This window comes from Sinohyriopsis cumingii, chromosome 17 (assembly GCF_028554795.1).
Source record: "Sinohyriopsis cumingii isolate HCF-2022 chromosome 17, ASM2855479v2, whole genome shotgun sequence".
Lineage (NCBI taxonomy): Eukaryota > Metazoa > Mollusca > Bivalvia > Unionida > Unionidae > Sinohyriopsis > Sinohyriopsis cumingii.
Genome location: NC_142977.1, coordinates 96,293,202 through 96,318,131, shown reverse-complemented (window position 1 = coordinate 96,318,131; position 24,930 = coordinate 96,293,202). Strand labels below are relative to the sequence as shown.

General features: G+C 33.3%; 1 protein-coding gene across 1 annotated transcript in view; it reads right to left on the bottom strand.

Moving 5' to 3' along the window:
• The window catches only part of LOC149779481 (uncharacterized), a 101,084-nt gene that overhangs the window by 27,642 nt on the left and 48,512 nt on the right, over positions 1–24,930 (bottom strand). Inside the window, exons 4-10 of the mRNA XM_089940172.1 lie at positions 24,293–24,367; positions 17,959–18,033; positions 15,988–16,062; positions 15,299–15,373; positions 11,737–11,811; positions 6,839–6,927; positions 2,622–2,681 (exon numbers count right to left, since the gene is read on the bottom strand). Coding sequence (XP_089796298.1) covers positions 2,622–2,681; positions 6,839–6,927; positions 11,737–11,811; positions 15,299–15,373; positions 15,988–16,062; positions 17,959–18,033; positions 24,293–24,367 — 524 coding nt within the window. The remainder of the gene's footprint in view (positions 1–2,621; positions 2,682–6,838; positions 6,928–11,736; positions 11,812–15,298; positions 15,374–15,987; positions 16,063–17,958; positions 18,034–24,292; positions 24,368–24,930) is intronic.

The following is a 24,930-nucleotide window of genomic DNA, read 5'->3' as shown; positions in this document are numbered from 1 at the left end:
GAATACATCCTTCCCAAAACTCATATCCATGTTCTTGTGTGTGACGGAGGTGCAAATATGGATAAAGCAAGGCGTCTGGCTGAAATCGACAGCGTCAGCTGTTTTGCACACACGCTGCAGCTCGTTATCGGTCATGGCATTTTGTCGCAACGAGCTGTCAAAGATGTTTTGGCAATCTCGCGATCCATAGTCAGCAAGTTCCAGCATTCCATCCTGGCACAAAAGCAGCTCGAAGAGCAACAGGACAAATTTGACGTTGCCCATACGAAAACTAGAAATGTTCAGGCAGATGTTAAATCAGATACTTGGACTAGTTTGGGTAATATTTTTTGTCCAGCTCTTGAACAATAACAAAATACTTGAACAAAACAGTTTTACTTTCATTTGTCAAATCAATATTTGATGTTCCAAGCACTGCCTGGAAAATCATGAAATTAGAATCTTCAAAAGAAAAATACTCAAACACCAAAAATGGAACTAAGTGCTCTAAATAAGTAGCCTTCAGGATCATGTCAAAAAGAGAAGTGCGTAATGAAGTAACAATGCTTGTAATTTTGTAGCTTCAAAATTCATATATTGCTTTTGATAGTTTATGAGTAGCCAATCGATAAATTCGGTAGGCTAGATATTTTATAAATCCTTTAGAAATGCATTTCAGCTTGTTACCTACAAAACAATCATTCTTTCTCCCAGTTGACGCAAACGATTTGCACATTAATGTGTTGATGACTTCAAAAAACAGACAACCATGCATTTAGTCACGAGGAACCGTACTCTGGGCTCTGGGCCACTCACCAAATAAAACATAATTATACAGTGCACTGGAAACATAATTTTCATAATAGTGAATTTGTGATATTTGGTGGTCTATATTGTACATTTCCGATACCTCATTTGTTAGTCTCATATAATTATCAATAATGAATTTACTTGTAGAGGTCCCAGCCAAATAATTAATCTTAACGTCGTACTCAACCTTTATTCGTTACTACTAGTCCAAAGTTTTAACAGGATATAAGGAAAGTAAAATTCCTGCAGCTCTGTTTAGTTCTTGTCAATTTTTATCTAAAAACCTCTAAATCCATACTTTTGGCATGAATAATATTTCTATCCCTAACTTTCTATGACGAGCGGTGTAGCCGATACCGGCGTGAATATAATTTCCATTCATTTAATTACTTGCTTGTATTGAGTGAAGAATGCAAATGGCATAAACATAACTCTTGCAACATAGAAGACTGTGACATTTTGTCATTCAAAACGTTTTCGTCCTTGAGGGCAGGCTTATTCAATTTGCTTTCCATCATCAATTGTTGCCATTTTGACGTGCAAACCAAAATATGTAATCAACGATCAGATGCTAGTGGAAGAAGACGCGAGTGATTTGTTAATATATGCGCACGAAATCAGCAGCTGAGCCTCCTTTTCCCGCACACAAAGATTGGGCAGCTTGTTCAGTAGCCGATTGAACGCTTTGAATAAACAGTCAGGACTCTTGTGATTGGACAAAGGAGACTCCTTTCAGTATAATTTGTTTTAAGTCACTAGCAGTGCCAATTAGATAATATGAAGAATATAAACAGAACTAAATCGGTGACAGCAACATTTTTGGGGATTATACAACGGTCGGGTGAGTTTGAATTGTTATTCAGTATTTTTTTCAAATGAAATTATACAGATATTTTATTGGTTTTCGAAATTAATGGCAGTTCGATAGCCAGAGGCTAAGGAATGTTTTGTCGGATACGATAATAGTTTTGATGATTTGCTAGTCCAATGGCTAAAAACATTTCAGCTATCGCCAATCAACATCATTTTCTGCTATCATGGCTATTGTTTGAAAGCTGAATAATTGGACAATGTCAAATTTCTCACAGAGCTAATTGCATAAAATCCCTGAAATACAGTTGTTATTCAAAAATAGGCTCTATAAATCTTTACCAATTTTCTTAGATCTATAAGGTAGAATTATATGTCACAGACTGTAAACCAGACTTTGATACTTGTCAAGCTGACACTGAATCAGCATAGTCATAAAATCCCTAACGGAGAGGAATGGGGAGTTTCGAAAAAAGTACGCCATTAATTTGTTTTATCTGCATAAATGTATGATTCACGAATAGTGGCACTTTTTGTAGCAGCTATGGGAGGTCCCCCTTATGATTGGAAGTTTCTGTAACGTGTATCAACATTGATCACATAATTTTCACCCCTCCCACCACAGATTTAAACTGTGGACATGACTGAATGGATGGCTTCAGGTGAAACCGGATATGTCCGGTAATATTGGGCAGTTGTGGTATGTTTTGATTTCGTTTTATAACTTGAGATCATAAATGAGAGTAAAACAATTTAATAATAAGCCTTTTTATATGCATTTATTCAGTTGTTGAGCTGTTTCAGTATATTTTAAGACTGATGAATCATTTGACCATTGGCACCTAGAGTCAAAATGAAATCTAAAGAGTCAAAACTGAAATGTCAATATTCATTATTTTTTACAATCGCATATCATCACTCTATTTCCATATTTCACAACATTAACGCCTAGAAATTACATTTTCCACTCTTCTTTAAATTTTCTAACAATTTTAAGGAACTTTTTCGAAATTGTTACAAACCTTTTGTTTCTTTGGAGTTTGAAGGTCGTAATTATCGTCAATGGCATGTCGTTTTTGAGACTGAAAAAGAAAAGAAACTATTTTTCTTAGAGCCATTTTGATTGAACAGTTCCCAGATACATCTAATATGACAAAAATATTCCATCACCTTTTCAATTTCGAGTAAATCTAAAGCAGACACTGAGCGTTTTTAAGCGTTTCAAACATTGAAGCGAATTCACTACCAGTAAAACACGATTATACTTTGTCTACTTGCTTTTGAAAACTACGTTTGATGGTTTGTATGATTGATTGATTTGAAATCAAAATCAGATGATGTAAACGTCAAAGATAACCTCAAAGCCATCTAATTTTAATTTAATTATATAAACCTAACCGTGACATCAGCGACCAGTGATCTCTGCCAAATTCATAGAATGTTACATCAGTGTTATATTTTGGGCTGACATGGTGTCAACCATAGTCTACCAAATGTCAATTATTCTATACCACTACTACTACTAATGTTACTAATAATAATGACAACAATGATGATGATGTCTACATTATTTTAATGTATGACGTAATCAAACCATTGATGTTTAAATACTATTGAAATATTATATTTCGTTTAAATTATAGAGCAATGCCAGTTTTATTTAGACTGCTTTAGTGTTGAATATTTAATACACAATTAGAAAAGGATTTAGAAACTCTAAGCTCTACTAACGAAACATTTCTATGTTTCATGTAATTTAGTGAATATATTCATCTCTGTTGTATTGTAATTTTAGCTGTTGTGGAGGTAGGTACCTTGTAGATTGTAAACATTATAGCATATATGTGTATGAATGATGTTTTTTAATTATATATTTTGGCTTTTTTACCTGCGAAAGAATCCAATTCACATTATATCTTGAGTAGATTAGGGTGTCTCCCCTCAACAGCATTGCATTAACATACGCAATCAACACTGAGAACCAAAATTATCCAGACTGCAAATGCCTTCGTGAATGGGTAAAAATATCGTTGAAAATTTATAAGGTATGAAGGGATTAAACAATTCTGAATAATTATTTCTGGTAAATAAAGTGGGGTACAATTGCGAAATCTGACGACAATATTCATCAGACACCTGGAGATTAGTTTAATTTCCATAAATTCTCACGTGGACCTTGACCAGAAGTTGAGAGAGCTGGGAAGCAAATGACAGCAAAAGCTTAGCAATATGAGCACTACAAACCAGATTCACTGCCTTTTCATGACAAATGCACAACAAATTATCCTGGTTGAAATTCAGGAAAAGTTCCATGAGGCATTAAAGTGTTCAATGTTAAGTAATGCATATTCTGCTAGGAATTTTTGCTTGTATCTTTTATAAAATATTTAGGTTTCTGCCAGCTGATCCTCTTGCTGCCATTTTTGAATATTTGACCACCTTGTAGTAGGCACTGTTAAACTGCTGAACAGAGATAAACAAAATGTTGCAGGTATCTTTTGTGCATATGCATTTACTGTGATAGCATAGAGATTTCAGATCTAGCAAGTGGAGTCCAAAAGTTCTTTTTATTTTTTAAAACTGAGCTCATACCGAAATAAGTGTACTTCTGTTAAGGTTCTGAAGAGAAAAAGGGTTGGAAGGTCTGTACTCATTGTTTTTTTATTTTGTTATGTTTTAACCAGTGCATGTTAGGATATGTCACAATTTTAAATGTAAACGTACTGAATCAGGTGTGAAAGCTAGGCATGGGTAATACATATATTAATTTGTATGCTTAGGTGATACAAGGACATTAGGTAGGTCGATTTACTGTAACCACATCATTTTCTTTGGCCCAGGTATTTATTCGTGATATTGTAAAAAGCGTTGAAGCAACTTGCAAACATTTTATGTCTTAATGGGGGAAAACCCCAAAAGAAACGTGTTAACTTGTTCATTTGCAATACTTATACTAGAATAGATTGGATATTATTTGCTCATACTAGTACCTTATCTAATGGCTTTCACAGAACATTTAAGCAAGTTAATTTAAATTTGCTTCTTCTTAATGTCTTAATGTAATGGTACTTTGCATTCCATATACATCATTACTTTTAGCATTCAATCATAAACTGAAGAATAATTTATTTTTTCCATATACACGCATGGCACAATGGCACTCTGTGGACCCGAGACATCATGTTATACCGATGGTTCGTAGTATAATGCCTTTTTGTCATGAAAATGTTTTAGGCACTTAAAAAAGTAGAAATTACACTTGTATAAATACAGTGCCATTTTTAAATGATAAAACAAATATGTATGCAAGAATAATTGTCTTGACTACACTGCAAAAATTACACCTACTGACAAAGGCTGGATCGGTATACCAATAAGTTTGTACAGATCGATATGACATGCCAATGCAAAAACCATTAAGCGTTACATCTACTGGATTAAGCTGGATCGGTATACTAAAAAACCTGTACAGATCGATATTACATGAAGATAATATAACCAATAATCTTTTCTTCTACTGACATGGGTTGGATTGGTATTACATGGCAATGCAATGTCCAGTAATCATTTTTGACTGGACTGGCTCAATACGATTTTTGCCAATTCCAAAACCAAACAACCACAACCTGCACTCACCCACCCCGAAAAAAATTACTAACGTAGTATATAAGTCACAGTCAATGAAAGGAATACATTAATAAAACAGCTGATTTATTTATGAGCCAGTCAATCACACAGTTAATAGAGTAAACAAACTTGACTATGCAAGCTATTTGATCCTCTTGTCTAAATTTTAGTTTAGCATATGTCTGCAGAACTATCTATGCAGCTAAAAGGGATCCCTTGTTCTTGATACATTGAACATTTCAGTGTAATAAGGCATAAGGGAGGCAAAAAGAATAACAGTTTACCAGGGTCTGTTCTATAACACGTGATTGTGTGATTCCCTCTTATTTATAAACAAGAGTCCCTCAAAAGGATTGATTGTCTATTGTCTGAGAAGAATTTCCAGGAATCCAAGATAAGACAATTTCTTATATTTTTTTACTGCGGAATGTTGAAACCATCTCTGATCTTCTTCATCGACTAGATTTTCAAATTGACTGATGTGGTGGCTATATTGGATGTCAGATTAGCACCGTCTTCATTTCAGACCAACGAAATACCATTTGAAGCCTTTTGGTAAGGTTGATATGGCGCTCAAAGCAGGAGTATCCATAAGAGTATTTTCTAGATGGCCACCATGGTAGCCATATTGGATGTCACAGTAGCATAAATTTCATCTGAGACCAACCAGGCATCATGTGAAGTAGTCTACTGGGTAAGAGTATCTTTAAAATGGCTTCCACAGTAGTAATGCTGTATCTGAGATCTACACAATTTTCATTTAAGACCAACTAGACATAAAAAGTATTCTTCTAAAAAAAAAACAGGTTGATATGACTTTCTGCTAAGGAGAAGTAACGACATTTTGAATATTGCTGCCATGATGATCATAGTGGCTGTCAGGTCTGCACAAGTTTTATTTAGGACCAACTAGAAATCACAATAAGTCGTCTTGTGACAACTCTATCACGATAACACTTTCTGTTTATTAGGAGTACTGATAACATGATTATCATGATAACTGCAATGGTGACCATACTGGATGTCAGATCAGCATCATATTCAATGAGGACTAAGGGATAATATTGTGTGCAAACCCCATGTCCACATTGCCATCTGTTTTGGATAAGTGGCATGGTAACACGCATTTGAAAAAAGATCAGCATCATTTTCCTGCAGGACAAACTAGAGATCGTAACGTTTTCTGGTATTAATTCCATATAGATATGACTTTACATTTATGAGGAGTAACAGTAGGAAATCGTCATGACGGCTGCCAGAGTAGCCTTAATGGATATCATTTTGACCAAGAACCAGCTAGACATCATAAAAAGTATTTTATTCTAAATCCTATACTGATATGACCATCCGTTCGTCAGGAGTAGCAATAACAAAATTTGTCAGAGGATAACTTTTGCTGCCATTTTGAATATCTGACTGGTCATCAACTAGGCCTTGTCTGTGGAAATTTAAGAGTAGTGATTAAAAGCTTATGATAATGCACGAACAATAGATAACAGATTCTCCGTATGCCTTATTGGTCTATGACTAGCAGAGGATTAGGAATCATGATTACAATCATGCAGGGTGTAACTCTATATGTGATACGTGAATCAGATACGGAGCACTTAACAGTATCCTGTTCTATCAATTTAGATGTCTCCTCAATGGCAAGCTGCTTTCTTTCATTTCTCACTAGGATTTCTGGAGCAGTAAGATCTCCTAAAAATAGAGAAAGAAAAACGAATATCATCCCAGTTTAAGCAATACAACCATGTCATTGAAACTAAAGGTAGTACCAAGTAAAATATCTATAAACCTTAGACTACAGTAAAATATGCCTGTGAAATAACAGCCTGGGAGCTGGAAAGTTTGCGGAAAAATGTTCTTTATGTAGTCATAGTCATACTGCTTTCCAAATCAAATTCTCATAACAAAAATACAAATTTTGAAAGGATTATAGGGATACAAACCGACTTAAAAATATAAAGGTCACAATTAATTACTTGCAATGGATGTGTAGTTTAAATCCAGCCATACATAAAGTTTTATTAACCTGCAGAAAAAAAAGTAGTTTGACTGCTGGTTGCTTTTAGGTTTATATGCCCAATTTGGCCATTATACCATGTGTTTTACCCATATAACACAGAATTCAAATCAGCATATGCACATGACCCTTATAAATCTAGATAGTGTCCAGTCAGTATTCAAAGTGAGTTACCATCAAGCTTGTGAAAAGAAACTGCATTATTCCCTTCGCCTGGAAATATATAGGACTCTGGAATGAAATGCATGAATTATTTTCATATTGCTGAAGTCCTTGAAAATCATTGGTAAATTATTAATATTCCTTCCCCTGCTGAGGTCCCATTTGAAAGTACCTTGTCCTCTTGAAGACAGTCCTTTTGAAGATAGTCAACTTACTTGTGTATCAAAAGCTATAAACATTTTTACTATAAAGCTAATCATTTGGCCTAAGTATATGTAACATTTATGAGTCTTCAGTTTTCCTATATGCTTCTTGAGCACAAAGGAACTCGAACATTAGAGAACCAATTTCATAGAGCTAAAGTAAATATCATTATTGCTGTCTATAAATTATAATCTGTCTTGTATATGCAACCATATGCAGGTGTTTTCGTCAATGCTAATACTCTAGAATGCATGGTTAGTATTACTAGCAATTTCAGAATTACTTTGTTTTCAAATATTTCCAAGATTTTATCCTGACACAAATACTATGTTAAATAAAGTTATTATAGTTTTCACATAAAACATTTAGGTTTTTTTATTAACTGAAATATTCGATTTTATTGTATACTTTATTTCACTCCATTTCATCTTGTATAAAACTTTATATTTTTATTTTAAGCTTACCAGATCTACCAGATCTATTTTTGTAGGTTAAACTATATATTGGTCATGCTTTCAACATCAAAAGTAAGAGAGTCAAATTAAGTCTGTACAAGTATTAATCATTATCATTAATATGCACAGCATTATGAAAAATTAATTGTCTTTTGTAGTCATCGTTATCTACGTAATAAGATAATGGTGATCTTCGTGATCAAGAGGGATTAAAACATCTACAATCTCAGTATGTATCAGTGTAAGGATGGTGGCTGAAAAGAATGAAATTATTGGAATAAATATATGTTCGTGATGTCTGCAATTTGTGCCTTTTGTTGCTTTCCAATACCCTAAGTGGTGCCAGTAGCACAACAGCAAAGAAACTCGCCAAAAACAAAAACAAGTCTATGAGAGAAAGCTTAGCACCTGGCATTAGTTTGTCCTGATATTGCCAGGTGATGACAGAAAGTAACATTGTTATGCATGATGGAATTACCCGGTAGGTATCAAAGCTAATGTAAACAATATCCCGTTACTCTGCTATTATATGGCATAAATAATAGCATGCTTACCCATACGTTTCCCATACAAACTGATTGTTCAGCATGGTGCTCAGACTCATTATAGAATAGTATAAATGGCAACGACAGAAGCAGCAATAGCAGTCACAATCAGAACGCAAATCTTTTGGTACTATTGGAAAATCATCTTTTCACTTCAGGTGACAAGAAATATTTAACCGTGAGCAATCAATTTTATTTGACTTCACTTAATGATAGTTCTCTGATGATGCATTTCCTACATTTAGGTAATGAAACAGAAATTTGAAGGTCGGAACACTCGTCAAGTATGTACAAACTTGGACAAAATGGACAGTTACTATCGCGAACAAAGAAAAGAGTAGAAAACAAGAAACAACCAGTGTCTGCGAATAATCTAAGGAATGTGTATGAAATAAAAAATACTGACGGATATTATTTTAATGGCCAAAACCTGGTCCATACAGCGTTTGGAAAGGATTCAACGATCATTTCTGCAAGGCATTCAAATTAACCAATAGATGTATTACCATGCATCCTCTTGTCATCTTAAAGAAGATTTTCCTAAGAACAAAACGCTCTTTCAGAAGTTTTGTCCGTGTTTGTAAGTCCGCAGTCATAATACATGGGCAGCAACAAGAAATTGTTCAATTATTTTGATATCCTATGGTACCAGATGAAATAAATAACTGATGATTGTGTATTACTATGTCATCATGTACAACTTGGTGGGAACCACAACAGCTCCACTGGTGAGAGGTAGTTTCTTTCATGTGATTATTACATTAATGTTAAAAATGAAGAAACCAACACCTATCGCATTTACTTAGCCTTTTGCATCCTCGTTATATTCCTGTCACTAAGTTGTATATAGACAGTCTGAATATTGGTATTAAGGGAGACATTAACAAAAATATTATATTCTCACATGGCAAGTCGTGGTGAAATTTTATTTTTGAAAAAATATTGTCAATTAAGCTACAGCTCGTCTATCCAATGTTACCAGGAGTAGATTGACAATGAAAACATGATTTGGTGAGGATGTTCCAATCACTCTTTTGTACTGTCATACGGATCGTGAAACCTTTTGTCTCCCAAGGATGGCATACTTTGAAAATGCTGCATTGTCACAAGAAAACCAACTAAAACAAAATAACATGTTTGACAAATTAAGTTCCCAATAGTCCTTTCTGACTGCTGGAAACAATGTACTAATCAAGCCAGAAAAGATTAATTTGGGGCCATATAATACCACGGTACTTCTTGAGATAAAAGTAACGATACATGTTATGCATGCCAAAGGAAAAGACAGTGAGCTCAAGAAGATATACCAAATCAAAGGAATAAGAACCATTAGCTTATTAAAAGATGACGTAATTCCTGAGACAAAAGCAAGGACAAATCTACTGGTGTCACAAACAAGAATACTGGTCTTCAAAGTGTCCAGAAGAAGAAACAAAAAACACATTCTTTTTAAGAAACTCACATGAAGACACTAACAAGAAGATATAGACTATAGTGAAATGTTTCAAGTTTCACTGTGATTCTTATTCACGAGAACATGCCTAAGCTAAGTGAAAGTCAAAACATCCTTGATTTGTTTATTACTATTATAACTAACAGTATTATTATTATTATTATTATTATCATTATTATTCACAGTCCACTATCTCTGACCAATTTCATGGCTACTGAGGTTATTAAACATAGAAATACTACATAATATCGCCACTTCCAATTTGTAAATTTTCAATATTTAATTTATTTAGTTTTGAGAAATTGTAAAGTTATTATTTATTTTGCAATAATTAAAATGATTACTTATAATTTATAAATGTCCCTTATAATTTCTAAAAGAAGTTTGAACAATTTTAATTCTATTTCTTTTTTTAAAAAAAATTTAAATATGTTATAACTTGTAAAAATTACTGCAATTTTTTATATTTTGGATATTTCTTTTTGTCTCTGGTAATTTCGCATTAGTTTGTGAATTTTAGTAATACCTTCTGACAACAATATTTTAGTCCCCAATTGAATCTTAAGTTGTTGGGAATTTTTAGTGTCGGCCATAATATTTAAATGTTTTAAGGAATATGTTTCAGTCTACGCTTGTCAGTGACAAATTTGGAATTTTAGTATCATTTTTAGTGTCGGAAACACTTGCTAATGTAATATCCCGGACTTATATCTAGTCTCCGCTAAAATCCGTAATGGTTTCGGAAACTTTAGTGTTACCTTAAGTCAAAGCCAAATGTGATTATTGCTCCCGGTTTAATTAGTCACTGGTACATACAGAGAGATTTGAACATTACTTTTAATGTAACTATGAGTTGTCTCCATTGACTAAAGGTATATACAAATCATATGGCAAGTAACAGTCCTTTCAAGTGAACTGGATCCAACAAGGGTTCACGTCTGTCAGGGATTGAGATTAACATAAATTCAATAAACTGGCAAAAAACAGGGCAAAACTAGTATCTAACTAGGGTGAGTGCTTTCGACTCTTTATTGAGTCTTTTTCAAAGGCAAACACAAAACATAGACAAGACAAACAAATAATACAGAAAAACTGTTATGTTTGCAAAAAATTACATTGCTGTTTCTACAGGAAGCCTTTAAATTTACTATGTTTCAACTAGTTTATAATAATAAATTTAAAGGTTACAAAAATTCCTATAGAAACAGCCATGTAAAGTTTTGCAAACATAACCGTTTTTCTGTTTTATTTGTTTGTCTTATCAATGTTTAAATTAATTTGTATTTGCCTTTGAAAAAGACTCATTAAAGAGTCAAAAGTGCTCAGGCTAGCTAGATACTAGTTTTGCACTGTTCGTTGTCACTGTTCACTGTTCCAAGTGAATCTGTGTGTGTCTTTTCAAGTAGTATATCTTGTGTGTTGTGTGTGTGTGATAATCATCTATTGATTTGTAAATTCAATGCTTTCTTTTGTGTGTATAATCTGTCTTGATTTTATAATAAATTATCACAGTCGAAATGCCTCATGATAGTTAAACTAGTTTTCCACTAGGCATGCACGATTTAATAATATAATTGATCCCAGCTGCTGCATTCAGTTCATGTTTAAATGCAAATGCTATTTTCCTCTCTCGTGTTTAGAATTGGAGCAAAGGTTTTTTCTTACCCTTGTGATTCCTCACATGTTCAGCTAAATCGATTTCTGTGGGAAATTCCATGTTACAACTGCGACACGTACAAGCTGTACAAATAAAGGAAGGAAATACGGTTCCATTATAATATAAATATACTTTCTATATGCTGGAATTCCCAACACCTGGCACTCTTTGTGCTTAAGAATGCTACTTTGGTATTTGAAAAAAAGGTTAAACTGTATTTTAAATATAAAACATATGTATGTGTCTTTTCAAGTAGTATACTAGTTTTCAAGTAGTATACTAGCTACGTTCCACCCTGATAGTTTTCTACGTTTGTAAATGTTTTGAATTCAACGGACCATCATTAACTAGCAAACTGTTTCAAGTGAATCTGTATCACAGGGTGCCATCAAAACAACCACTTTTATCCTTAATCATTTACTATGGAATTTATAGAGTACTTTATATTTTCTTCCCAGTTATTTCAGGATCAAATTTCATGTCAAAGCACAGCGAAAGACACACTGGAGTAGGTGTCCAAAGACAGATAGTTCGTCAATAAATTTTTAGCTTTATTTCACAAAGTAAAATAATGAAACAAAATGAAAGCAATACATTTTCTCTCTTTCTCTTTCTCTCTCTCTCTCATACACACACACAAACATACTCACACACAATTTATATGTATAAACAAAACAAATTATGTGAACCCATATCACCCACTGAAAACTCTCTCTCTCTCTCTCTCTCTCTCTCTCGTCTCTCTCTCTCTCTCTCTCTCTCTGTAACAACAATTGTAACAGTCATTTTACATGCAACCGACCCTCACGTGAAGGATGTTCAATGTCATATGAACAAACGACTGAACAATCAAATTTTACTGATTTTGTCCTATAACGTGATACCATGCCAACTGAAGATGTGCGATGTTTTTTCCTTAATTGGTCTACTGTTCTTGGGTTCTGATGTGCATATGATAAAGTCCGGAAATACAAATGACAACAAATTTCATCTGGGGATCTATTATATTCTTTCGTACTGTAATTACTGTTAACTTTTCTAAATTCTATGTTGGGTATTCAACATACAATGTAGAATTCTAATTATGCACAAATACATCCCTTTATTAGCTGTAAAATAATAACATGAACGTTTTGCTTTATTAAATGAGAAGAAATTCAAGGTAAATTAATAGGCTAGAGCTAAAATGAACAAATTATTGAAAGTATCTGTAAAAGTCTACATTTCATCTGAACATCACTTAATGATATGCTGTTTTAACTTATTCCTCCCCATAACAACGTCATGAAAAGAACTATTTTTATACTATGAAATGTTCAAAAAGCACGTAAAATTATTTTATTGTGACTTAGTTTTGGTGTTCAACTCATTTCAGTCTACAAGTATATACAAATTTCTATTTTTTGTGTCAGTATGTAAAAACTATCAAAATGAGAGTGCAGGTTTTCTATGTTAATGTGTTAAAATAATAAATATGAAGTCCTACCAATCCAGCTTTGGCATAGTATTCAACACTTCATCAAAAGACAAACCCAGGATTGGCCTCAAGAGTAATATTAAAATGAGTATAACCCTGATATGGATGGTGCATGGAAATATAGATGGAGTCACAAAATTTATGCCACACATCATCTCAATGTTGGTGTAGGGTAAAAACATTTTTCATGAGAGAAACTGAATTATTTCCTATTAATGATCTGCACATTGTACATTCTGCACGAGCTTCAATTTATTTACTCTTTATATCATGTATTAGAAGAGGATGTAATTTATGCACATTGTAATGATATAGTCAATGATATTTTCATGACATACGATGTCATATATACCTTTTCGCGTGCTGAAAATGGCGTTAAACTCTACAACAACAACAACAACAACAACTTGTCACGAGCACTTTACCAAAAAACATGATTTTCTAAATGTTTAGAATCACAATTGAATTTCCAGTAATTCTGGTCAACTGTAACAAATCCATTCCAAGTCAAAACAGTTATTTTTCTCATCGAAAGGTAGTTTGCAAATGATAGTTTAAAAAAACATGACAACTTAGTCCACCATTCCAGTCCACGTATTTTCTTAAAAGTATTAAAAGATTGGAACTAGAAAAAATTTAAGGACAGCTAAGGATCGTAACTATTCACTAAATGGTTTTCCATTTAGAAACCAAACGCATGATACGCAGGTAAGCACATACTGAACAATGAAAACAAGAATTCATTATATAAGGCACATTTAAGTCCTTATTCTGATGTATGTATGCTGTTTTATAGAGATATATTGAATAGTTATTGAATATGGTAATTTCCCAAATGTATCAATAGCAAGAATACATGTTTAGCTAAAAAAAAGGTAATAGTAACAGGCACATTCTGTATGTTTACCAAAGATCTTAGAGAGACGTTTAACGGTTTTTAAGCTCAACTCAGGAAGGAAGGAAAAAATGCTGAAAATGGATCGATGAATGGAAGTATGGTAGAAAATAGTATAAGTGTTGTAAGGAGACAATACTAAATATCAAAGGTACATTGACAGAACAACTAGGATAATACTGCCAAATTTCAAGCAGATATATTAAACATTTATAGACTTAATCTCGAGAAATGAACGTGTAAAAAATGGACATATTCATTGGAGGTTTGATGCAATATTCACACATATTGAAAGAGAAAACTTCTTGTCAGAAAAAGGAACACGTTGCTTACTATCCTGGTAGTATTACCACGTTTCATATTGATATCTGGAACAGCCACGACGTTATGCTCAGAAAATGAAAGTCTGATGGGATCAAATGAGTTCAAAAATGATTTGCCATATATATTTATGTTACATTGTGGGCTTAACTTTTGTCCATGATTGTAAATGATAAACACAGTATCTAGATAGCTAACGTTTGCTATGATTGTAATTATAAAAAGAATGTTTGCGTATCATTTCAGTTCAAGGCCACTCTTGTTTACAATTAGATTAGGTTGGTTTGCTTTATAGCCTATTTTGATGTTGCTCAAGTGGGGATGTACATAAATAGGGATATGATAAACAAATAATTTATTCCTGTTTTAGATGAGTCTGTTGGAATCCATTTGCAATCAGAGTTTACAGTTGTGTTCTGCTATTATTCGAGAGGAATTTTGCATTAAATTATTATTTGGAGTGACTAACGTGTTCATTCATATTTGGATAAAAACACTAATCTGGAATATTATGAATACATTCAATGACATTCAGGATTGCAATATTTAGTTATGTCATGAAATTCAAGACTAAAAAAATTCATTCAGTATTCTACTTTTGGACGTTTGATAAGACATCAAGGATTATTTTGAATTTAATTCAAATATTATACTTATCTTTTGAGAGAAATAAATTGCTTCTTAGTTTTTGCTTCATTTTTTATTTCACTTTCTTTCTGTTACATATTTTAAAACTTAGACTCAAAACAGATTGAAGACATTAAAATACTGAATCGCACGATTTGACAAGGTGAATGTTTAATAAAATTATTATTCCAAATGCTATATTATTCACTCTTCATCTCTTCATTATTGCAAGTGAAAACTTTGTTCTTACCCCAGTGGTACCTCAGATGCTGCTCTAACTCCGTTCCTGTGGAAAACTCCTGGCTACAACTGAGGCATATAAGAGCTGTTAAGATAAAGATAAATACAAGAAGATGAGGTAGCGAAGTAGTGTCTGATTATCTATCTATTTATGGATTGCTAATTAGTTGCATTCTTCATTTCTGAAAACGTGGACTTTACATTTAATAAAATTAAACAATTTGCTTTGAAAGACAAATTTCCATATTTGTTTGGGGGTATAGTGGCTCACTCTTCATTGCTACAACTTGAAGTTCAAATTATACAGAAAAAAGTATTGTTAGTAGCTTTCCAACAAACACGTTAACTATTGTTTCCATAAGAAGAAAACATGGGTAAATTGGGACGCTAATTTCATTTTTTTTTTCATATCAAAGTTTCGTTGTGAGATGCATATTTAAATTTTATTGGACCTTCAGATAATTATAAATTGTTTCAAATGAATCCTATTTACAAGATCTTCACGACAAGAATAAGTTTTCATACTGTAACACCAAAGAACCTTGTATATTGAGATACATTTTCAGAACCTTTTTAGTCGTTATGTCCATGTTCTGATGTAAATCATAATTGCATTCCTCTTTTTGAAAGGAACCAAAAGTTTAACACTTTAGATTTTGCATGTCCTGCTACTTTGGAGAAGAAGAATTTTGTTCTTACCCTGGTGACACATCATATGCCGAGCCAACCCTTTTTCTGTGGAACATTCCATGTTACATCTGAGACAGGTACGAGCTGTACAAACACAAATAAAAGCAGGTTCCTTCATGTCATAATTGGAATATATATATATATATATATATATATATATATATATATATATATATATATATATATATATATATATATATATATATATATATATATATATATATAATAGAGACAAACAGTCATACATATAATTATATTGTTATAAGGGATATACAATATATCAATTTAAAAAATATACAATTGTATACAGTGCATTGGCATTAAGGCCATTAGGATACAAAGTATCTAACTTATGAATCCAGTAAGTTTCTTTTATGGGTCTATTCATGTCAGCATGCACAATATCTATTGGCATGAAAGAAAATTCGAGTAGAGAGTGATTATTGATGTTAAAGAGTATTGAAATATTAGAGGAAAACTGAGGATCTGTATAAAAAAATTTTTATATGAAAGCGATAATTATTCCTTCTCTTAGAAGCTTGTTGAAATGTTTGTCTAACATATTGCATGCTACATATTTTACAAGTTATCAAATAAATCACATTAGTTGATATGCAGTTAGTGTTATCACGTAGAGAAAATACCTATTTTGTATTAGCGCTACTGAAAGAAGTACTGTCTCTTATGTTTGCACATTGAGAGAAAGGTGTCTGTTACATTTAGATGACGCAAATTGTCTTTTTTCTGTCTGTTTAGTTCTAATTAAAAATTCTTGCAAATAGTTGGGTCCTCTATAAGCAAGAATTGGTTTATATTTGTAAAGACATTTTACGCTGGTTTTATTTGATAAATTTAGGAGACTATAATATTTATTAATTATATGACCTATATTAGGTAATGAAGGATTATATTGTATTGTAAAAAGAATGAATTCTATTTTTCGCTATTTTACATTCTGCTGTGTTTAATGCCACATGTTGAGTAAGATAACGGGCTTTGTTCAGTGCAGAATCAGTTATATGTGTAGGATAATTTCTATTTGGAAATATGTTTGTAATTTATTCAACGAATTTTGTAATTGACAATCATCGGAAATAATTATTCGGTATCTTTTGGCCTGGCTATGTGGTATACCGTTTTTACATGACATGGGATGACATGAAGAATAAAAATATATATGGACTTGGCATTATGTGCATTGTTGTACTTGAAAAAGATGGTATGATATTTGATAAAACGTGAAATTTATTTAAATGATAAACCATTTTCTATATAATACCTAGGACGTATAGTGTTACATACTTCAGTACTAAAACTTGAAATTTAATTATGCAGAGTAAAGGTCATGTTAGTAGCCCTCTGTTTCACTACAGAAAGAGAAAGTGAGAGGGTAAAAGTAATTGCAGTTTTGAGCATGACACTGCCAGTTTTCACGATATGTAAACAGTGGTGTAGTGCTAAATAAAGAAGTGAGGGAACGCATGTTACTCAGATGTAGTGGGGACCATAGACAGCGCAAAAAGGTAAGGGAATGCGCAAGAAGTAAGGGAACCCCGCTCCCATGCACTACACCCCTGTATGTAAATATTCGAGTTTCAAGGGAACGTAATTTATTGTAAGCTGTTTCAAGTGATTCCTACCTACGTGTCCACGAAAAGAATATGCTTTTACTCTGTAAGACTTATGTACTTAACATACAATTAGAAATGCTTTTTTAGCTTTTCGATTACTAATTCATTGTTAATGTCCTTTTTCTCGAGAATGTTTTATTTGGAAAAGGATGGAGGGTTTGACACTTTAGATCTGAGAACGTCTTGCCATTCGAGTTCTAGAGAAAATTTAGCACTAACGATCTGACAAGATATTAGCTTCCTACCTTCGTATTCGTATAGGTTCTAGAACAAAGAATTTCTTAATGGAAATTTCATATTATTCTCTCTTCATCTCTTGATTATAGTTAGAGTAAATCCCTGTTCTTACCTTCATGATACCTCATATGTAGCTCTAACTCACTTTCTGTGAAACATTCCTTGTTACAACTGCGACACCTACAATCTGTACAAATAAAGATAAATAAAAGCAGATTACTGTATAACATAATTGCACATTCTATATTGGGACTTCGAATGATTTGCATTCTTTGTGTTTGAAAACTCTGGTATTGTATTTAATAAAACGTTGCAATTTATTTCAAACGGAAAACCCTTTTTAATATGTCCTTGGACATACTGTCTTAGACACATCAGTGCTTAACTTGAAATTCAAATTATGCAGAAAAATTTCTTGTTATGCTTGAAAGTGTTGTCAATTGAAGCACATCAATTTCGGTCCTATTGCAAACTGAAAATTTATTTAAAGTTTATATTCGGTCCCCTCCTTAAGGACATCCATCCAAAAGTAAAATATCATACATTATCTTTACATGCATTTTCTCAATTAAATCTGTTATTTAACCTATTATCCCTATGCTGGTGTAAAGCCACTTAAACACATTCAGCGTCTATTGAGGTGGTGTGTTGTACTGAAATATTACAAACTTCTATATGTGTTAGTATATGTTCGAAGAATTAACAAGAAATTGCATTTTGTTTAAACAGCGTTCATGACTTTAAGTCGATGAATGTTTGCTTTAATATCCCTGTCATGTTAATGAAAAGAACTATTGGAACCTTGAAGGCAGAAAGTAATGATACGTGCTATTACAGAAGATATAACCAATATCACGTTTCACCATTTCAAGAATGAAATAATAAATGACTTTAACTTTAAACGTTAGCAAAACACATTTTGTTTTGGGGCTGTGCACATCTTGTCATTATAGGATTAAATGATCATGGTTGGGTATTTATCGATGTGGAAGGTTTACCTAATCACTCACAAAATAAATACAGTCCGAAGGACTGTATGTAAACTTTGTGAGTGATTAGGTAAATTTTACACATCGATCAATACCCAACCATGATGATTTAATCCTTATAAGTCCAATTTACTTCCTTTATAACATCAGATCAGCAGATTTAACCAAAAGAACATTCACTTTTATGTACATCGAAGTTTTCTTTCATTGACCTCTTAACTGCAATAGAATACATAGCCTTATCTTCGATAGCCGATTTTCATCGATTCTTTTTTAATACAGTGATACGGGGTAGAATGTCACAGCGGGTCATGCCAGTGATATACTGTTATGATCATTACTTTAATATCTAAAAAAATGGTTATTGTGGTTAAACTAGGAATATTCCTTCTTTTTTTTAAACTTACGCTTGCGTACAGCAATGTCGTTGTTACTTTCTACGCGCATCGATCTTTCAAAAGCAAAATCTTGTCCATTTTTAGTGACATCCCTTGGTTGACATATGACCCTGATCTTTAATAACCTCTGCTGTAACATGTTCTCGAGGTGAAATGCAATAATTTCCGAAGATTGGCTTCTAAAGTCTGCCATATGCCTTCTTCGGCAAAAGGGGTGAGTGTTGGAGTGCAGGAAGGTCTGTGCAATTACATTGTTTCAACTTCTAATGGTCGATTTTAAGTTATGGCTTGTCATTTTTGATCGGAAATCACAGGAGCGGGTGGGTGTGCGCTTGTTGTTATTATTATTAGGGTGTAAGACGTTGATATAGATAAAACTTCACATCAAATGATCTGGTAAAAGGGAACCAAAAGTAATCCGCAGAATTTATCGATGTGCAAAAAAATTCCAGATCAATATCACGTGACCATTTACATCCAATCAAAGCATAGAAAACGCAGTAAATTTTTAAAAAATGGAATTATGTATTAATAACACATAAATGCCATACTACTATTACAAAATACCTCTTGTCTGTTTCGCGTTTTGAACTTATGGATACGGAAATAATAACATGTATTCTGTTCCTAGCGAGTAACACATATCACGACAACTTTATGCCTACAAGTCTCTATTACTGTTCATATAAAAAATGTTAAAGGAAGTTTTCCCGCCTTTGAGAGTCATTCGAGGTTTCGAAACCGTACAATGATTTTTTTTTCGGAATTAGTTTTCAGTGTTATTTTTCTGTTACTTACCAGCATGTCCTAAAGAAGAAATCTATAACGCCAAAATAAGACCTATGGGCTAAGCATATGATAGATATAAAAGTTTCTTTAACTTGAGGATATGACAGGCATTTTTTTCTTTATAAATGGTAAAACCACAACGACATCATCTACAAAAGGTTATGAAACAGAGGCCTGTTTTCACATTTCGAATAGGATTACTTCTGACACATTAGTGTCTTCGATATAGTTTAATAAACAACTGAACATATGCTCAACCAATCGATACTTTTGTTATTGGGTTTCCCCAAAAAGCAAAATAAAATATATTAATCATCTAGGTTAGGTGATTTGCGTCTTCTAACATGCTACAAACTCGAGGTAACTAATTTAATAAGCATTTAGCAGAAGCTAAACTTAAATATTACTTTCTAAGAAATACATGTGCATATCTGCTATTATGTATCTACTCTAGCTTCCAGGAGGCTCATTATGAAAATTGCTGTCCACCTGTTATTTTATCACCCTGGTTATCCTTATTTATGTCCATAGCTAATAAAAACCTATCCATCTGTGGTGCATATATAAACAAGGTGGATGATACTCGCCCGTATAATTCACCTAGCAGCCAATATTACGAATATGTTGTACCGGCCCTCTTTAAATATTTAAATTACTTCATCACGCATTCGGCAATGAAGCAAGTCGTGCAAAAATAGACTCCAGCAAATTCGATATGCTGCAATAATGTCACTTAAAGACAATTTAAATGAAAACTTACAATTGCATAATTTATCTCACATTATTAAAAATATAAAATACAAACCAAAAGCTTAGTAGGTTGTCAACATTGCAACTACCATGACCACCGTACAGCCGACTGTCAGACTAAGGATGTGCAATGTCATGTAATTTAATTTTCTTGACAAATCAAATTTGACTTATTTTATTCCGTAGTGTGACAATTATGGTGTCCAACTCATTTCATTCTATGATTCAAGAACTATTGCTGCTTTAGATGTCAATATGTAAACACTATCAGAATGAGAATGCACATATTCAAAGAAATATTAACAATAAAGAAGGAAAGGATGTCCTATCAAGCCAGCTTAGGTATATTATTCAATGCTTTATCAAAAGACAAACCCAGGACTGGCATCTGTAGTAATATTGTAATGAGTACAGGCCTGGCATTGATAATGCATGGACATAAAGATGGAAGTATACAACTTTTGACACTAGGATCTCAGTGAGAAAATTTGAAGTTTTTGTGTAATGAACTGTGCATTGTACATTCTGCACTAACATCAATTTATTTACTTATTCCCTTTTTGATATAATGTCTTTTATGAACACTTAATTGATGTACATAGCGATGTCCTGTTAAACTATATTCTCACGACAAATGATGCCCGATCCACCTTGTCAGATTATGCATGTGTACCCTATTCATGAATATGGTTATAAAACAATTTTTACTGCTTCTAAAATCTGAACCTCCATGGATAAAAGATTTGTACAAAATTTGTCAACTCTAGGAAGTCTTAAAACTAAATAACACTGTATCGAATAAAGCAAAATTACTTCCTAATCAATGGAACTGTATTGAGTACATAGATGGTCTCCTGGCATGTTTTTATGCGAAAACTGGAAGGTTTTTAAATTTTTGTTGAAGTAGACCTTAACGCCATGTCTGGGTGGGTGTGCAATGTTGAAGATAGAGCAACAAAGTAGCAACATGGAAGACAATATCTGGATGAATTCACATCAAAAGCAAAACATTTTCATCCTTGAATAAATTTCACGGCAGCAGTCTCCACGATTTTCTGTTCACAACAACCGGACTGTTAGACAATAAACATACATCAACTCAGAAACGAAAAATATATACCAGTATCTTCTTCCATCCAGCTGTCATCCAAAGCATTGCATTTAGAACATATTGTATAAAAGGCACAGAGGATATACAAAAATATATGCTCGGAGGATTAAACATTCCAGATAAGGTTTGAAGATATGTCTGAGCATTTGATGAACTGAAGATACATCAATGACTTTATAGCGGGAGTAAGACAAGGGGCTAAACATATGAACCGAGAAATTAAATGGGTTAATTGGATCCCATTTATCGTGAGCTACCGTCAAGGCAACCCCAGAATTAGTGAAATCATTTGAAACACTGGCCCATCATGAAATATTGTGAGATGGTAAAGATAATCCTCCAGAACAAACATAGTAACCTACTGCAGACATAGAAACCTCAAAATCATCCTAATCAGTGCAACGGTAACGAAAACAATGTTAGACTGAAGTCCTGTAGCAGAATACATCTTGTTCCTTGGATATACTTTCAGAGACGTTAACCTAAGGTGCAATGTCCCACAAATTCAACTGGAGTTCTGAAAACAGGAAAAAAAGGAATCGTACGGGGTACCCCGCGTGAGAACACTGAAGGCAAGTGCCATGACTCAAGCAGAATTAAAAAAGGGTATCTACGCACGAATGAAACAAAATAAAACCATTATTTGTTTAGAGATCACATTTGTAAATAACAAAATTTGGTTTATGTAACTCATTATTCATTCCCTTACCTATAAGCACTATTTTTCGTAGTTCATTTTGGTATTAGTATTATTGTGTGTTTATTGTTAATAAGAGACAATGACTTATGCGGGATATAATCTACGGTTTCATCACCTTATCTTTTGCTTTTTCTCGTGTAGATCAAACCGAACAAGTTTGCGATTATCATCGGAGTTCAAACCAATCAGACACAATATCCACAAATTTTAAAATAATTCTTCAATTATATCTATGACAATGCATGTTTTGTATATTCAACGTTTTCTTTTTGTTTTGCTTGCTTTGTTTGTCTCTGCTTTGGACGTTATCCTGTGACAGATTCGGCTAGTCAAAAACTAGTTTTGCACAATTTATTGTCAGTTTCTTGCAATTATTTTAATCAATCACTGAAACAAGCTGTGTAACCCCATGACTGGGATTTCCTTGTCTCGGTCCAAACCACAACGTAGATTCTTTTTCTCACCCAATAATTTCCTTTAAAGTAAAAAAGAACTTCTCACATGAGCAATATAGTTCGCGCGCAAATGTTTACATGTGGTGCATTAATACCAATATGTTAATGAGGGCTGTGGCGTGTCCATGTCATCCGAAGTTCACAGTTTTTATGCGTGAGCCAAACAAAATAACAACATAAAACGTTGCTTTGTATTGAGTTATTATACCATTTTATATATGGAGTTTATATGAAATTAACAATAAATAGTTAATGTTTATTACAAGAAAATGTTTCATTTTCATCAGTCCCAATTTAAAAAAGTATATTGTAAATAATGAAACAATACTGGGCCCACACCTATGTTGTAGTGTATAGGCTATTATTATAATGAAAAGTTACTTGTAGCATGAGTGTCCGTGCTTGGGTTATTCACGGGTAATTAAAGAGCTGTGTCACTATCATATGTATCTCCTTTTCTTTGGAGGAGGTGAAACTGGTTGTGACATACATGTGTTGTCCTTAATATTGATTGAATTACCCCCGTGTATAAAAAAAACTCCAAATACGGACCCTGACGGATAACGTGTGTTAAGCTTCCAAGTCCATGGATTCTTTGAAATTGTATTTTTCTGTCTTGGAAATATGGCAAGTGCTGCCGTGTAATTAGCTTATGAAATAATGTGCTGACGGATAAATCATTCCTTCTGGCTAGTAAGTGCATTATTTGTCATTAAATAATATAGGTATATTTTTATTCAACTGGGGCACAATGGAGATTATAATAAAGCATGTTTGACATAACACATTTTATGGCTGTTACAAAGTTTTCTGTAGTTCTTAAGAGAGTTGGGAGGCTATGCAGTGTATAGGTCTATAGTCTATGTGCATGGATCAGTGTTTTCTGTCATAGTTCATTTCAAACAGCATTAAGATAAAATTGACCATGCTGTGTGAAACGGACTAGCATATTATCAAAAAGCTCGACATCGTATGCGTGTATGTCTTTGTCTCTCTCGAAATGTTTTTGTATGGTGTGTTCTCTATGATTGATTAATCTTAAGTTACTATGTTTTGTTATATATTTGTTGTTGTTGTTTGATTTTAGAACAACTACGTCAGGCATAGCAGAAGATAACAAGGGTTTCTTTTTTAAAAAGTAGTTCTGAGCACGTGGACACCTTGACTGAGACGAATATGTGTCTATATGTGTGCATGTGTTCAACGTTATATTACAATCTCCTGTTTACTGTTTGAGAAAGTTTTTTTTCTTACCCTGGTGAATCCTCATATGTTTCGCTAACTCACTTTCTGTGGGAAATTCCTTCTTACAACTGCAACACGTATTTGCTGTACAAATAAAAAGAAAAAAAGCAGATTCCTTTACGACATAACTGTACGTTTTATATGCAGGAATATCAAATTATATCTTGCATTTTTTGTGTTTGATAATGCTGATAATATATTTGATAAAACGTGAAGATTTATTGGTAAGCTCTATTCAAAGTGTCCTTGGGTGTAATGTCTTAGATACTTCATTGTTACAACCTGAAATTCATATTATTCAGACAAAGGTCATGTTATTTGCTGTGAAATAAATACGGCAACTTTTATTTTGCTACCGAAGAAGAAACTATGGGTAAATTGTGATGGTAAAACTAATTTCATTTCGAGAAGTGTCAAACGGCCGTTTAGGGTCACAATTACCTAATGCGACTTCCAACCCAAAACCCCATCTAGATTCCCCATAGCTTTTTCACAATGTGAATATTTTGCACACGCATGCATTTCCAATTGTAGCCCACTTGAGTCCCCATGGAAGCACCTGTCACGGGCTGAGAGATTCGGGAACTGGGATAAGTAAGTATGACCTGACGCAAGCCCGTTTGGACACTATTGTAGATACGTTACTG